Below are 16,611 nucleotides of genomic sequence, written 5' to 3'. Positions count from 1 at the left end.
CTACTGTTTATTGAGCACCTACTGGGAGCCACGTACTGGGGGGGCCCGCCTGTACCCAAACTTGATGAGAGGCCTCACAACCACCCTGTGAGGTAAGTGTTCTGAGCGAACACGCTCCCCTCCCCCGACAAAAGGCCCAAAGCCGAGGCGCAGTGAAGGGGGTTACTCCGCGCTGTGGATGCGCTGGTGCTGGATGAGCTTAGTGCTCTGGTGGAAGCGGCGGCCACAATCCTGGCAGGCAAAGGGCTTCTCGCGCCGGTGGGTGCGCAGGTGCTGCGTGAGCGTGGGCCTCTGGCGGAAGGCCTTGCCGCACTCCGGACACGCGTAGGGCCGCTCGCCTGTGTGGATGCGCCGGTGCTGTGTGAGGTTGGCGTGCTGCCGGAAGCTCTGGCCGCAGTCAGGGCAGGCAAAGGGCCGCTCACCCGTGTGGATACGCTGGTGCTCGGTGAGCCGCGAGACTTGGGTGAAGCCCAGGCCACACTCGCTGCAGTGGTAGGGTTTCTCCCCGGTGTGCGTCCGCTGGTGGCGCGTGAGCTTCAGACGCTGGCTGAAGCGCTGGCCACACTCCGGGCAGGCGAAGGGCTTCTCGCCTGTGTGCACGCGCAGGTGCTGCGTGAGCGTGGGCCTCTGGCGGAAGGCCTTGCCGCACTCCGCACAGGCGAAGGGCCGCTCGCCTGTGTGGATGCGCCGGTGCTGTGTGAGGTTGGAGCGCTGCCGGAAGCTCTGGCCGCACTCGGCGCAGGCGAAGGGTCGCTCGCCACTGTGCACTCGCCGGTGCTGCAGCAGCACGGAGCGGCGGCCGAAACGCTCGCCACACTCCACGCAGCCAAAGGACTTGTCACCCGTGTGCACTGCCTGGTGTTCCAGGAGCACGGCTCGCCGCGGGAAGCTCTCGCGGCACTCGCTGCAGGGGAAGGGGCCGGGGGGCTCCGGTGCGCCGGGAGGCGTGGGGGGCGCGCTGGGCGCGGTGCCGGGGCCCGGGGGGTCGCCGTGGATGCGCTGGTGCTGCAGCAGATTGGAGCGCTGCCGGAAGCTCTGGCCGCACTCAGCGCAGTGGAAGGGCTGCTCGCCTGTGTGCACTCGCCGGTGCTCCTCCAGGCGCGCGCTGCGCACGAAGCCCTGGCCACAGTCGCCGCACACAAACGGCCGCTCCTCGGTGTGCGTGAGTTGATGGCGCAGAAGGTGCGAGCTTCGGCTGAAGCTTCGGCCACACTCGCCGCACACGAATGGCCGCTCTCCCGTGTGTATTTTCTGGTGCCTCAGTAGGTTGCTGCGTTGGCTGAACACCTTCCCACACACGTCGCAGCGGCCGCCCCGCCCCACCGCGGGGCCTGTGCTGGGGCGGCCCCGGCCCCGGCCTTGGGTCCTGGGCGCGCGCCAGCGGGCAGTGGGCAGTATGGGGCCCAGGAGCTGGCGGGGACCCTCGTTCGTGGGGTTCTGCTCACCTCCAGGGCCACTGGGGAGCACGAGTGCATGTGAGAAGCCACTTTCACGGGAGGGTGACTGGAGTCGGCCGGTGAGGCCGGCCATGCCGAGGTCCCAGGGGATGTGGAGGTGGGGGCTCACAGTGCCTGGGCCAGCAGAGATGCTGTCCATGTGGAGCGCAAACCCTGCATTGCACAAGGGGATCCCTCATTCATACCAAGAGAACTGCGCCTGGCCCCACTCCAGCCCATGGTAAACAGGGTGAACTAGAAGGACCTGAAACTAGCCAGTGAGGCTGACAGAGGTGGCAGGGGTAAGGATTCTTTCTGTGCAGGCCTCCCTACAGAGGCATCGGTGGGACAGAACCTAGCATGAGGAAGATTCAGAAGATGGCGACAAGCTTTCCAGGCCTGGCTTCAGTTTGCAAGCATCGCCTTTCTGGAAGGGCTGTAGGGCAGATATGGGGCAGGTGGCCCTGCACTAGTGATGATGGTTTCTACAAATACACAGAAGTGGGTGGGTCTGAGGGGGGTTGGAAGTGGACCCAACAGGAAAGAAAGGGGGATGGGAGGGGGGTAGACGGCAGGACTTTGGTCTGATGTGCCTTGCTTGGGATGTCCATGGGGCATCTGAGGGAGAGAGACTGCATGCAGGCTGTGGGGTGCAGGAGTTGGGGCTCGGGCTTCAGGGAAATGTGAACATGGGTTCTGTGGCATATGCATGGCACACAGAGCCCTGGCCCGTGTGTGATCAAATAAGAGTGGGTCTCTATGGAAAGAAGGAGCAGGTCCTAGCCACGCTGTGGCACTCCAGCATTAGATGCTGTGTGAGAAGGGAGGTGTGAGCAAATGCAGCTGAGAAGCAGGGGCTAGAGAAAGAGAAAAGCTGAAGGAAGTTAAATCAGGGAGACTAAGAGACTAGCAAGGGCTTCAGTGGGTGACAGAAAATCCGTAAGTTGCCACAGTAAAGTCATAAATTATACTGTATCAAAGGAGATCATTTGTGCACAGCAAAGACAACCCTGGAGCCAAAAAAGGAATGACAAACACATTTTCCAGAAGCAAAGGGCTAATTAAGCTTCTAAGTAAAGAGCTCCAATTAATCAACAAGACCGATGACCTGACAAACACAGGCAAAGGATGTAACTAATGCTGTATCCCATAAAATATGCTGAGTTCACACCTAATAAGAAACTGCAAATTAGAGCTGTACTCGACTACCATTTTCATACTCTCCCCAGAGGGACTCAGGTGTTTGCATGCCTTGCTGGTGAGCATTTAATGGGAAGTCAGTGGGGCAAAATACATTAAAATGAAAGTTTCACTTTCATGCACTTCAACAGTTGTGTTCCCCACTGTCCAAAATGACCTATATATACGAGATTTCTCAGTCCGTCACTGAAACTCCACCCAAAGGAATGTCAGCAGGAGCCTGCCTGGATGGATAAGTGTCTCCACAGTGAACCACAGTGGGGCTCCATGCAGCTGTCCAGAGACAAGAGTATTTGTTGCTGTGTGAAGTGGGAAGATGCACAAAAAATGTCAGGTGTGAAACATGGTGATTAGACCTTCACGTGTGTTTTAAAGGGGAAAAAGGTATGTATTTGAATTTGTGTTTGCTCTTTTATGCACAAAATCTTTTTGGAAGGATGCACAAGAAGATGGTAATGTTGGTTGTTGGGGAACAAGACTGCGTAACACAGGCAAGAGAAGGGCATTATACTGTATACTTCCTCGTGCCTTTTGAATTTTCTAACATGTGAATGCATTAGCTATTCACAATATTATGATGAAGACAGTGGCTGCAGAGATGGTTGGTTGAGGGGTGAGGAGAGCAGCCAGGCATCCTTAATGGAGAGACCAAGGTAACTGAAGGGAATGAGTGTTTGAAGCTGGGAGCCGCAGTTGTCAACTGAGGGAACAGGGCTGCAAAGAAGGAACCCGCCAAGGAGTCTGAGGTGGTGCCGCCAGTGTGGATGGAGAAAGCTGAAAGACTGTGGGGTTGTGAACTGAGAGAGAAGCAGGTCCAAATTGGAGGCAGTGGTTGGCCACAAAGCACAAGGCCGAGCCTGGCCAGCCAGCTGAAGACTAAAACAGCATATGGGGGATGTGCCACATCCTACTCCCTCAACTCCAACATGCAGAAATGACAACAGAACCTGAGAAAAAATTTAAAAATATTTTGGGCAACTCCAAAGGAAGAAAGGACAGTTGGTGAGGTTCAGGAATCCAGAGCCTGTGCAGTGAGCTCTAAAGCCCCTGGGGCTTTAGACCTGGGGATTAAAGCCAGGCTCTGTCATGAAGCTCGGGGTTGAGGACATGGGCTAGGTTAGTGCAGTCCTCCCACAGACCTGGCCAGGAATAAGCTGCTTGCTTTTGGCTGGGTTCCAGAAGTACCTTCACTGAACATCCTGGGGCCCAGATGATCCTTCCACTTCAGGGTTATGATGGATCCTGTGGCAGCCTCTCACCCACCAGGATGCTTGTCTCATGTGGGGACAAACAGGAAGGTCCTACAGCTATGAAGGGCAGACTGTCAACAGTGCAAGCAGTTGGGAGAATTCACACCTGAAGAAACCAAACTAGCTAACCAGTTTGGAAAGGACACTAAAGTATGTCCAAATCCTCAAAGGACGGATCGGCATCCATGAAACAAGGACATTATGAAAAAAGAAAGACTTAGAATCCTTATTGACAAAAAACATAGCGAATAGGGACTTCTGGCTAATAATGGTATCTATTTAAGTTAGTCCCATCCTGAAACAACAGTAAAAACAACAACAAAGTTTTTGTTTCTTGGGGCATAAAATCCACAAAGGTTAAAGAAGAGGAAAGGAAACAAACAAACCTCTGACATTTTCTATTCTGGAAAGCTGAGGGGCAAAGAGTAACTGTGTAGCAGATTGTAGAAAGTGAATACTAAGCCAGCAGTGAGGAAAATGGAAGAAAAAAAAAATCACTCTGTTTGACCCCAAAGAAGACTCGAAGAAAAGTCTGGGAGTTAGAGGTACCAGGTAGCTCTGGCCATGGAGGTGAAGGGGCAGGGCCACGAAGCACGCTGGGGAGGCTGTTCAGAACTACTGCATGGACCAGCCCTGGGCTCTGTCTGCACAGAATTCTGAGCAAATAGTGGGCACTGCTGTAGCTCTGATTCCTGGATCTCTTCTCCCCATCCTGGCAAAAGGCTGGGTTGAGGTTAAGAGACCATACTGAGGAAGCAATATAGCCAACAGCCAAGTAATACGCATTCCAGAAACAAGGGAACAAAACAATGGAGGGAAAGGAAATCAGAGAAACAATTCAAGCCAGTTTCCCAAAAATGAGAGGTATGAATTTCAAACTGAAAAGGCTTACCAACAATGATGATGAAAAAGCTTTGAAACTGAATTAGTAACAAGAATTCTTCATGCAGCCCAAGTAGCCTAATATAGAATGTTAGGTAAGTGTATTTTAGAGATGTAGCACCTCAGAACTTTTTACCTCCCATACCACAGTTCCCAGGAAGGTCCTCTAGAGCAAGGGAGTAAACCAAGAAAGAGGAGGGGTCCAGGGAACAAGGAAGAAGAGGCAGAGACACTGGACGATGGCAGACTGAGAGCAGTATAGCTGAGGTGGACAGCAGGGGGCCATTGGCTTCCTCTTCTGTCCTGCTTGATCCAGGTCCCTCCTGCCCACCCACTGTCTGCTAACTGGAGGTCCTTGCCAGATCCAGACCCTCCCTCCCCTGCTACCCAATCAGTAGGGCAAACCCAGAATCTATGGACCTTCCAGGAATGCTAGGGCTGGGAGAGGATGGGGGTCTGGGGAATACAGGCCCTGCTCTCAGGTTTTACTGTGGTGGGGAGCAGCACCTGGAGGGAGCCTGAAGTCAGCAGAGGGCTTGAGGAAAACCCCAACAGCCTACTCCATGCCAGGGGAGAGCACAGAAGGTTATATGTTGCAAGAAACAGTCCACAGAATGGAGTAGCTTGGAGATGCTGGAGTGAGAGGGCAGGGCCAGGAGTGGGTTAGGTGAATGTGGTGCTGCCCATGCAGGGGGCCCAGCCCCACCATGCCCGGTCTCACTCACCTGGAGGGAAGATGCCCCCAGCTTCCTCCTGCCACAGGGCCCCAGGATGCTCCCTCCATGAAGGCCCCTCAAGCCCAGTCTCGCTGTGGGGAGAGGCCTGGTCCAGCACTATCTCACAGCCCTGAAACCACAGTGGTCGCTGCTCGTCTATGCCCAGCTAGGCTCAGAGAGGGACCTACCCGACCCCCACCCACTGAGGCTCCCCACACAGGGAGGATGGCTTGTACGGGGCTCACCTGGGCCTCTTCAGGCAGGAGAGTGGAAGTGGCTTCTTGGGGGTTGGCTGCAGGCCCAGAATCCAGAAGCTCTGTAGAGGAAGGTTGGGGTCAGGTGGCCCAAGGGTGTCCCCACCCCACTGCCCTCCTCAGTGATATGCCAGATGCTGGAATCCACGCTTGGGGCTGGAGTAAGGCAGAACCCCCTGGAAGGCCATAGGAGGAGCTGTAGCAGGATGAGACAGACTCAGGTCTGTGCCCTGCACCCCTGCATGCGCCCTGGGCAGGAAGGCCAGTGAGGGTGGAGAGGAGCACTGCACCAGGGTCCACACAGGAATGATGCAGAGTGTGGGTGGCCAGCACTGGCATCTGCCTGGAAGGAGTAAAATAGGGAGGGGCATGCCTCCCAGCACCCTGGGGTCCTCCCTCAGCCACACCTACCCATATTCAAGCCTGCTGCCTGCTCCCCAGAGACCAGCTATCGTCTCTCAATGGATCTCCTTGGGGAGCGAACCCCACATGCCTCCCCACCTCGAAACCCCAACAGCCTGCGCCACTGCCGGGGGAGAGCACAGAAACACAGCTGTGACAGACTTGGCATGTGAGGAACAGTGATGGCCACTGGCTAGGCAGGATGGAGTGCCGGGGGCGGGGGGGGAGGGGGGCACACCAGTGCACATGAATAGTTCCATCCAGCAGGTGACCTTCAGGCTGTTGAGGCCAGACTCCTCTGGTCTACCCAATCAGGCTTTGGGCCATGCATGCCTTGGCCGCCCTCACCTGGGTCCTCTGTAACTGTGGGCTCCTCTTTCACCCGAAGGCCCAGTGGTGACTCTTGTGTGGCTTCAGATGGTGTCCTAGGCCCACATTCTGGAGTCTGAGGCTTGGTTTGAAGGAGGGGCTGGAAGTTGGAGGGCTCCATCTTCTCTGATAGCACCTCCTGACCCTGCACTTGGACTGTGACCTGGGGAGGCGCCCCCCCCCTCCATCAGGGACCCATGCAGAGAGTTCGGCTGGGCACAAGCAGGGGGTTCATGGGCATCTTCCCCATCACAGGACCCCAGGTCCTGACCCACGAGGTTCTCCATGGACCCACATCCCCCCAGCACTGAGTCAGGAGTGAAGGGACCACCTGCATTTGCTCTCCTGCTGCTTACACCCACGAATGCCCAGTGGTCTCCCTCTCTCTCCACCCTGCATCCCTTCCCACGTCCATGACTCCACGTGATGCAGGGATGGGCCAGTGAAGCTGGCCCTGGAAGCTTGGCTACTCTCACACAAGGTCTGCTGCAAGTGACCACTTCCAAACCACAAGGAACAGGTGTCTGGTCAAGCATGGCACTCTCCAGGGTGAGGCAGAGCTGGATACTGTTCCAGCCTGGATCCTGGCTCAGGGCCACTGACTCACCCATCTGCGGGGGCCTCCTGGCTCCTGGCGCAGCCCCTCGACCAGGGCAGCGGCCTCCTCAGGGCTGCCTGGCCGCTGTCCCTCCACACGGGCCTGGATCTCAGGGGGCAGTGCGCACAGGAACTGCTCCAGCACCAGGAGCTCCAGCATCTGCTCCTTGGAGTGCGCCTCGGGCCGCAGCCACTGGCGGCACAGCTCCCGGAGCTGGGCCAGGGCCTCACGGGGACCCTCTTCCTCCTCATAGTGGAAGTGTCGAAAACGCTGGCGTGCAGCCTCTGGGCCGGGATCCCACGGGGCGGCCTCACCCTCCTCCTCAGAGTCCTCCAGCTTCACCATGACAGGTCCCTCATCTTCCAGGGACATGTGACCTGGGGAGCCTAGTGCTGCAGGCCTCATTGGAAAGACTGGGCAGGGGCTCCGAGGATAATGTCTTCCCCTAGGAGAGGAATAGGATGAGGCTACTGCGAGGACAAACAGTGGCAGCAAATGCTTATTTGAGCGTCTACTGTATGCTTCGTTGTTCCATTTTCAGACCTCCACTGAGTAGAAGGCAGATAAAAAAACTGAGGCACAGAGTGGTGGTCACATGCCAGGCACCTGTGTCTCTGGTCTCTAGCTGGGACCTACACACAGTCTCTGGCATTCCCCTGTTCCAAACACAGGGTGCTTCTTAGACATAGAAGGCACTCCTCCCTTAAATCCTGCTCTTCTACATGCACCACCCCATCCCTGCCCTGCGGCTCTCCCACTGCCAGATAAATGACATTTGCAATATTTACCACGTAGGCATAAGCACCACTACAGGCCCCCCTCCCCCCTCGGAACACCAGCCCATCATTGCACCACCCACTCTCCCATCAAGTCTCTCAGCTTCGTTCCACCGGGCAGCCTCCCTCCACCTGCTCCCCACCCCCACAGATGGGCAAGGTCAACTCTGTGGCCACGCCTCCAGGCAGCATTTCCCTCTCTCCCCCCATTCAGCCCCATCCTCTGAATAGGCTCAACTTATCACACCATGTAAGTCCCCACCATCTCTTCAGCTTCCTGATTTAGGCAGGGTTAGGAGGTGATGGGAGCTTCCAGGGGTCCCACAAAGGCCCCAAGACAACTGGACCCAGGCGCCTGCAAGCAAGGTCGGAGATTCTGATCTTGCCTATTTGCTACGTAACCCTGGCGAGTTTCTGTGAACCTCAGTTTCCCCATCTTTACCGTCCCCCGTAAGAGGGGATGCCCCCCTTCCCCCGCCATTGCTGCTCCCTTTGCAGCTGGGAATAATGTGCGGGCTTTGTGAAGAAATCTGAGTTTATTAAGTGAGTAGATTCGATTTCCAGGGCCGCCGGATCCCGTGGGTCAAACTTCCGTTCCTCAAGGTTCCAGGCCAACCTGCAACCCTGGGAGAAAGTTGGACCATTTTTAAGCCAGCCAGCCACTGCGAAGCTTCCTGAACTACATTTACCAGAAATCTTGAAGAGCAACTTCCACTTTCGAGAGACGCCCCCCCCGCCCCCGCTCCCCCGGCGGGTTTAGTGCCGCCATGGCAACCGGGGGGCGGGGCTCCTAGACCTTGTCGCTGTGGCAATGCACAGTGATTGAAGAGCATCGTGCGACAGCGCCCGGCTCGCCGAGAAGGAGTGCTAGGTCCCTGCTCTGCGCTCCGGGTCCCGCCGGGTAGCGGGAATCCCAAGAGTCCGCGGCCGCCGCCCCGGTCCCCCCCAAGCCTTCCTCGTTGAGAGGTCCCCGCCCTCACCTCCACGCTCAGCCGGCTGCTCCGCGCTCCTAAGCATGCGCACTCGCCGACTTCCCCCTCCCCGGCCGGACTATGTCTCCCAGAATGCTCCACGCATCAGCCCGAGTGCCTCCTTGCCCTTCCCCCACCCTCGCCTCCTTTTCCCCCCTCCTCCCGTTCCCCGGGGTAGCGTTGTTCGCAACGATCAGATCACACGCCCGGCCGCCTCTTCCCGCGCTCCCCGCCTCGGATCCAGGCGTCCGTGCCCTGTCGACGTGCGCAAGCTTCTCAGGGGGCCACGGACAGCAGCACCGCCTTCCCAACCGCGCATGCCCCCCACCACGTTTGCCTCAATTCTTGACGGGCCTTCCAGGGATTAGCAGGGTTCTGCACCAATCACCGCTCTCGCTAGGACGCCGTCAGCCCATGTCTCCATGGCAACCTTTTGCAGAAAAAGGGGGCACTCCTCCACTGCCCGCCCGGACTGCAAATTGCAAAGAGGCCCGGCCCAGTGCTTTCTGGGAAATGTAGTCGGCTGGGCCCTCCGTGTGCGCTAGCGCCGCGCGACGTTCCTTTGTGTTCGTGAGCGGTAGGCGGGCCTGGGAGTCTCCATGGTAACCTGTGGGGCCGACCCGACGGTCTCCAGCGCAACCCCGGGGACCTGGTGGGCATCTGAGAGGCGATGGGGAAGGTGGGGTAGGGCTTGGGAAGCCGACAGGGGCAGGGAAGTCGAGCGAGACAGTGAGGAGAGACAGACACAAAGACAGGGGCAGGGAGAGGCCCAGAGCCTGTGGGGGCCTACTCAGGGGGCAGAGAGATTTGAGGAGAGACGGTGAACGTAATAGAACAGATACAGAGACCGAGACACCGATAGGAAAGAAAGTCATCAGGGAGGGATTTCCACTCTCAGAGACTTAGAGAATGTGATAAGAAGCCAGAGGATCAGAGAGTCAGGCCCGGGTAGACAGGAGTGTCAGAAAAGTTAGCAAGGGGGAGGGAGATCAGGAAGGGATGGGTATGAAAGGAGAGACAGAGGGAGAGGAAGAAGAGGTTCACAAAGACAAGATACAGACAAGGAATACAGGCATACAGAGGCAAAGGGAGAGAAAGGGACAGAACTTTGAGATACACCAAAGATGGATGGAGGGAGAGTTTTCAAAGACCTAGAGAAGGGTGACAGCAAGAAGAGAGACAGTTGGAGGTAGATTTGTTAGGAAAACGTATCCAAAATTTGACAATAGGACGAAAAAAGATGGTTGGGGGCCCTCTGCATTTCCTAGCATTGTATACCAAGTAGTCTCGGAACTACCTTTCGATCAGAATCCAGGCTGCAAATGCTTGGGGTTAGAGTTGTATCACCCCTAGGACACTGAGAAGGAACTGAGACACCCGGGGCCGCTGCCCTGTAGGGCACTCATTCGACTTTGGGCTTTTATTTCAGTGTTCCTCATTTCTTTCACCCTTTCTGTTCCTTCTTCCTCATCTTCCTGGAACTACCTATGTCATCCTGCTGCTAGTTTCCTCCATGAGGTAAATAGCTCTTTGACACGCACTCACTGAGTTTATTTATTTATTTATTTTTAAAAGATTTTATTTATTTATTTGACAGAGACACAGGGAAAGAGGGAACACAAGCAGGGGGAGTGGGAGAGGGGGAAGCAGGCTGGGATCCTGACCAGAGCCGAAGGCAGACGCTTAACTACTGAGCCACCCAGGTGCCCCTCATTGAGTTTATTTTTAACCTTTAAAAAAAACACTTGACAGTCTCAGCGGAATTAATTCTCCAGGATGGGGGACAAACCGAGAGAAAGAGAAAACAGAGCCAGAATTGGAAGGAGGTAGGGAGGATGAAGTAAGGACACAAAGTCAGCGGCGGGGAAAATTCGAGAGAAAGGAAGCAGAAAGCCCGCTTTGGGCAGAGGCAGCCTCCAGCGCCTCCGGCTAGCCTCTATGCGCCGCGTCCTCGACGCCGAACTACATTTCCCGGCGGGCTTGGGAGCGCCCGGCGCAGGGTTTAGAGCGCCGCCGGGGGCGGGCCCCACGCGGACTCCGCCAATCTCGGCAGTCGCCGGCAATCTTCCGCCTCCGCCGGGAACATGGAGGCTGAGCTCGGCCGCCTCCGGAAAAGGGCGGTGTAAGGCAGGAGGTGGGGAAGAGCTGAAGCAGCCGGCCCGCGTCGCGGTCCGGAGGTGAGGGCGGGCGGCCGCGCGGGGGCCCCGGCTCCGGTGGCTGGGGCTGGGGCTGGGGCGCCGTTTCTCGGGAAGGGAACGGACAGAGGCTGCTGCGCGCTCAGTCCGGACGAGCGCGGGTGGGCCAATCGGAGCTTCCGGCGGCCCCGCGGCTGCCTGGGAATTGTAGTCTCACGGGGACGAACCCTGTCTCCCACCCAGACACTGGGCGGCGAGCCTCCCCGGCGGCGCGCTTGGAGGCTTTCTCACGAGAGTGGGAGGGAGGGAGGGAATGAGTGAATGAACACATGGGTGAATTCATTTAAAATTGTGGCTGAGCAGAGGGAGGCGTGAATGTTGGAGAAAGAACAATGGCGCGTGAGGGGTTCAGAATTCGGGGACGGCTTCCAGGCAAGAGGAACCTTTCCCATGCCCTCCCACCTTTCACTGCCTCCAGGCTCGAGGGTCCTGTGCCACCTTGTTTCAAGCATGTGCAACCCATGAATCCTTGAAGGTATTGATGCGATACCGATAGGTGCCATAGCCGCTGCAAAAACGGACCTTCACTCATTTGTCCATGCTTTCACAGGCACTCCTTCAATTTTTTTTTTACTGTTTGATCAGGTGCTACTTTCACATGGTTCGTAATGCGATAGGGACAAGGTGAGAAACCTGCCTCCCACCACTGTACTTCATTTAATAATTTCATCAGCAAGCTGGATGCACTATTCCCAGGGCTGGGGACACAAGAGAGAGCTCTGCAGACACAGCTCCTGCCCTCAGGCAGCATGTGACAGATGCATAATAAAATGTAGGTGGGGCGGGCCTTTTTGATTAGGTTACATTTGAGCAGAGCTCTGTAGGAGAAGGAGCGAGCCATGCAGATAACAGGGAAGAGCCTGGGCCCTGGGCTGAAGGAAACAGGAGCACCCTTAGTCTGCCCCAAGGATGTGGGCAGGAGTGAGCAAAGTAAAGGAGGAGGCTTTGAAGTGCTTGACGAATCTGGTGAGGCTGGTGGCTTTTACTCAGAGCTGGGAAAACTCTGAGCAGAGAGGGGGGAACAGGATCTTAGTGCTTACTGAATCTTTGTGGCTGCGGTGTGGAGAACCACCTTCCTCCTCTATTCCCAGGTGCTCTATGGGGTGGCACGAATTAGGTTGGTTTCCTCCTGCGTTAGTTTTCTATGACTGCTGTAACGTATTACTGAAAAATGAGTGGTTTAAAATAACACAAATGTATTGTTTTGGAGGTCAGAAATCTGAGATGGGTCTCAGTGGGCTAAAATCAAGGTATCAGCCGGGCTGGTTCCTTCTGGAGGCTCTAGGCTCTAGTGGTCACATTGCCGCCTTCTGAGTGAAATCTTTTGCCTCCTCTTGCAAGGACCCCTCAGATTACATGTAGGGCCCATTTGAATAAGCCAGGATAATTCCCCTATCTCAAGATTATTAACTTAATCACACCTAGAGTGTCCCTTTTGCCATATAAGGTAATTTATTAATAGGGATTAGGATGTGGATGTCTTTAGGAGCAACAAACACTGATGTTTGATGTCTTTGGGTGGGAAGCATGGAAATGGGTAGCTCATTTGCTCATCAGTGTGTGGGAGGTGGTTTCTAGATTGTCTCGTGGTTACAAGAGGTTTGCTGGGGGAAGAGAGCAAAGTCTCCTAGCAGACTTGTCTTGATCTCATAAGCTAAAACTAAGTGACATGCTCCTCTAGATGCAAAGAATGCTTGGAAGTGTGTGTGCAGTGTTTTTAGCAGTAGGGAAAGAAGGGGCTGGGCATGCCTCTGAGGCAGTGGTCAGCAGGGCTGGGTGCTCTGTGTCAGAGCATGGGAAGGCCAGCTGGTGGTCGGGACTTCCATGTACTTACACATTAATGCCCATGTGTCCTTGTCTTACAGGCAGAGGCAGGTATGGCAGGAGAGGCCAAGAGGCTGCCATTGTGGGCACATTGGTAGCTACCGTGGATAGGCCCTGGGGAGAGACCTCATCAAGGTGCGTGGCTCAGGGAGGCGGAATGAAGACAACTCCCCGGCTGCAAATGTCGGGGAAGGCACCCCTTGGTGGGATTGGCCTCCGCCACAGTGCCAAGCGGGACCGGAAGTCCATCACCCTGCATGTGAAGTTAGAGGTGCTCCGGAGGTTTGAGGAAGGTGAGAAGCTGACTCAGATTGCCCGGGCCCTGGGGCTGGCCACCTCTACCGTCGCTTCCATCCGTGTCAACAAGGACAAGATCCGGGCCAATTCTCAGGCAGCCACCCCTGTCAGCGCCATGCAGCTGACCCGCTGCCGGGGTGTGGTGATGGGCCATATGGAACGCTTGCTGAGCCTATGGATTGAGGAGCAAAAGCGGCAGAACCTGCCCATCAGCACACTGCTCATCCAGGACAAGGCACGACGGCTCTTTGTGCAGCTGCAGCATGAGCAGGGTAATGGCACTCAGGCTGAGACCTTTGGGGCCAGTAATGGCTGGTTTGCCCGATTCAAGGCTCGCCACAATGTGCTTTTGACAGATGAGCCATCTGTGGCTGACACCCAGGCTGCTGCCCACTATCCCCCAGTGCTGCGCACCATTCTGGAGGAGGGCTGCTACTCACCATGCCAGGTCTTCAATGTGGACGAGACGGGCCTGTTCTGGAAGCGGCTCCCGGAGCGCATGCTGCTGGCCCTGGAAGGGGCAGCCGGGCCTGGCCTCAAGGCCTCCAAGGACCACCTGACTCTGCTGCTTGGTGGCAATGCAGCTGGTGATTTCAAACTGAAGCCGCTGCTGGTGTACCCCTCAGAGAACCCGCGTGCTCTCAAGGGCTGCTCCAAGGCCAGCCTTCCTGTGGTCTGGCGCTCTAACCGCAATGACTGGCTGACACCCAGCATCTTCCAGGAGTGGTTTACTGGCTGCTTCTGCCCTGCCGTGGAGAGCTACTGTGCCAGCCACGGCCTCCCACACCGAGCCCTGTTGCTCTTGGATGGCGCGCCCTGCCACCCTGCTCATCTGGGTGGCCTCTCAGCCCATGTGCGAGTTGAGTTCCTGCCCAAGAACACATCGGCCCTGATCCAGCCTATGAACCAGGGTGTCATTGCCACATTCAAGGCCCATTACCTGCGCCGCACGCTCAGCCAGCTGGTCCAGGAGACAGCTGGGGAAGACCGGCCCTCTGTGCGGGAATTCTGGCGCAGCTACACTGTTGTGACTGCTGTGGACAATATAGCCGAAGCCTGGGCAGAGCTGCAGCCTGCCACCATGAATAGTGCCTGGAGGAAGCTCTGGCCCGAGTGTGTCCCCTCTGGCACCCCCGAGCCTGACACCGTGCCTCAGCTCCGTCGCAGCATTGTCGCACTAGCCAGCCATGTGGGCCTTGGAGATGCAGCTGAGGCCGATGTCGCCAGCCTCCTGCAGGCCCATGGGGAGCCCCCACCCCACAGCAGCCCCCAGGATGCAGAAGATGGGGACATCAGCGGCTCTGGGTTGCCCTGGAAGGCAGGGAAAGTCTCGGTCTCCAGAAAACCAGAGCCAGATTTCACAGAGGCTATGGTGGGTGCGGGGACCGAGGAAGCTGATGTGGGTGCTCTGAGCACCGAGCACCTGGCCCAGGCCCTGTCTCACTTTGCTGCTGGTTTACGGGTCCTCATGGAGAATGATCCAAACCGGGAGCGCAGCCTACGGGTGTCCCGGGGTGTCCACTGTGCCCTTGCCCGCCTCCGGGAGCTGCACCGGGAAAGGAGGCGACAGGCCCGGGCAGCTGCATCCTTAGGGGGCCCCATGGCAGTGGCAACAAGGGCTTTGGCAGGAAACCTGCCCTTGCCCCAAGTGGGGCCCATAGAGGGTGGGGATGTGGCTAAGGGCACAGGTCATGAAGGTCAGACCTCTGGCTGTCCTGTATGATTTGGGGCTTGGGCTTGACCTCACATGATCTCTCTCTAATGATGTTTTGTTTCTGGAGGTCAGATACTGCTACTTCTCCCCTAGAGTTCTCCTATCTCATGCTCTATGGTCTTTGTATAGTGACACACAGCTCAGGCTTGGGGAACAGAAGGGTAGTGTTCTCTGACTGGCAGATGAACTGCAGGGCCCAGGAGTGCCCACCCATGACAGGGACACATCCTGTAGTATGGTAGTTGCCCAGCACAGCCTTCCAGGGCAGCTTTTCTTGTGGTGAGGGGCCAGCACTGAGACCCACCTCTCCCATTTTCCAAACCTGACCTCTTACGCCCTGCACCATTGTGACCCTTCCTTGCCAACTTTAGATGAGGGTTTCCTGCTCTCGGCATGTCCTTTGTCACTCTCCATGCCATCCTCACCTCTTCCCGCTTCCATGGCCTCTGTTGATCCGGGTCTCTGTTACCTTTCCTGTGCCTGAGCACTTTGATTCACTGTGGATTTTGATACCAGGGTTCATTTCCTTCATTTGGAGATGTTTTCTTCCCTGAGTTTCTGTGCTATCGTTGTCTTGGCTTCCCTCTAGCCTTTGAGGTTGAGCCTTTTGTGGCTGTGATGGTCTCCCAGTTCTGGTGCTCTTTGGAAAATACCATCCACTCCTAAGAGCTATGATCACCTCAGGGTTAACTCCCAGTGCATTGGCTACAGCCCAGCCTCTCCCTGAGTTAGACCCAAAGCTCTGATTCTGGTGGACACCCCCACACCCCAGTCTTATTATCTCCCCTAATTCCAGTTTGTTTTCCTGTCCCCCAAACTGTAACAACAGGCATCAGGGGGTGTCCACCTGACTGCAGAAACACCTCTTGGGTCACCAAAACACAGATAGTCAGCAAGGGAAGGTGTTCTTGTGCTCCAGCTGGATGAGCCACAGGTGGTGGGACAGGGATGTGCGTGCACACACACACAAACAGACACGCATGCCAAGAAATAAAGGTGGGAGGAAGGATGCGTGCTACTTCCCTCTGCATTGATGGGCTTGCTGTCAACATATCACAGGGGCCGGGGGCCAGGGAGGGGCTTGAAGGGCCAGCCTTACTGGGAGAAAGGTCAGATGAGGCCCCGTGCTTGCTTTCCTGGGGAGAATGGTAAGAGGGATGACAGAAAAGGGAAGCTTTTCTTAGGATTCTGGTGACAGACTGGATTAATCGCCCAGTTTATGAGCCAGCTGTTGAGGAGACCAGGGTGAGTAAGACTGACTTCAGGAGCTGCCAGTCCAGAGGTTGTTCCGTTCTCTGTGACAAGGCTATGACAGGTGACTCAGGAGGAACCCCCACCTAGCCAGGCACAGAGGACCAGGCCTGATAGGCTTTCTGGGGAAGTGGTGTCTCAGGCTTCAGGACCTTGCTGACAGGAAACCCCCATTTCAAAATGCCACACGGTACCGAGGGGTTTGACAGAGGCAGCCCAGTGTGGTGGGGTGGTTGGTGAAAGCCTAAGGCCCAGGAGGAAGGGGTATCCTCGGGGGAGGCTGAGTGCCGTACAGCCGCTGAAGCAGGCCGGTGACCAGGTGGGAGTCTATGAAGCCAAAGCTGACTGGGTGGAAGGAGTAGTTAGGTCATGCAGGCATTGTGACCGGACCGTCTGGCTCCAGGGCTTGTTTCTTCAGGCGCCCGGCCATCAGTAAGCGCGCAGCGGGGAGCCCTGGATTCGTTCAACCAGCAAGC

General features: G+C 56.4%; 2 protein-coding genes across 4 annotated transcripts; one reads left to right on the top strand and one right to left on the bottom strand.

Annotated features, from left to right (window-relative positions):
• MZF1 (myeloid zinc finger 1) lies at window positions 1–7,641 on the bottom strand. 3 transcript variants are annotated; one of them, XM_021691826.2, is made up of 5 exons: window positions 7,117–7,641; window positions 6,489–6,672; window positions 5,730–5,800; window positions 5,494–5,614; window positions 1–1,610 (listed from the first exon to the last, which is right to left on the bottom strand). In XM_021691826.2, exons 1-5 carry the CDS (start codon window positions 7,510–7,512, stop codon window positions 163–165), a joined length of 2,220 nt encoding a protein of 739 aa, XP_021547501.1. In that variant the 5' UTR covers window positions 7,513–7,641; the 3' UTR covers window positions 1–162. The 3 variants fall into 3 exon arrangements, with proteins under 3 accessions (XP_021547501.1, XP_021547502.1, XP_044767332.1); XM_021691827.2 differs by having other exon boundaries at window positions 6,489–6,591; window positions 7,117–7,605; XM_044911397.1 differs by having other exon boundaries at window positions 1,180–1,366; window positions 7,117–7,605.
• Window positions 7,642–13,030: 5,389 nt separating this feature from the next.
• Window positions 13,031–15,907, top strand: LOC110581930 (tigger transposable element-derived protein 1-like). Its single transcript, XM_021691857.1, has one exon. The coding sequence runs from the start codon at window positions 13,031–13,033 to the stop codon at window positions 14,891–14,893; it is 1,863 nt and encodes a 620-aa protein (XP_021547532.1). The 3' UTR covers window positions 14,894–15,907.
• Window positions 15,908–16,611: the final 704 nt, after the last annotated feature.

The sequence above is a fragment of the Neomonachus schauinslandi genome, chromosome 16, assembly GCF_002201575.2.
Source record: "Neomonachus schauinslandi chromosome 16, ASM220157v2, whole genome shotgun sequence".
NCBI lineage: Eukaryota > Metazoa > Chordata > Mammalia > Carnivora > Phocidae > Neomonachus > Neomonachus schauinslandi.
The sequence above is the reverse complement of the archived record's forward strand: the minus strand, read 5'-3'. Positions and strand labels throughout refer to the sequence as shown.

Excerpts from the sequence above, each read along its gene's own strand:
- MZF1 (XM_021691826.2), bottom strand. The coding sequence starts at position 7,512 with ATGAGGCCTGCAGCACTAGGCTCCCCAGGTCACATGTCCCTGGAAGAT. Across the intron at positions 5,801-6,488 it reads CACAGTTACAGAGGACCCAG|AGCTTCTGGATTCTGGGCCT; the intron begins GTGAGGGCGGCC and ends CTTCCTCTACAG. Across the intron at positions 5,615-5,729 it reads TCCTGCCTGAAGAGGCCCAG|GGCTGTGAGATAGTGCTGGA; the intron begins GTGAGCCCCGTA and ends CTGTGGTTTCAG.
- LOC110581930 (XM_021691857.1), top strand. The coding sequence starts at position 13,031 with ATGAAGACAACTCCCCGGCTGCAAATGTCGGGGAAGGCACCCCTTGGT.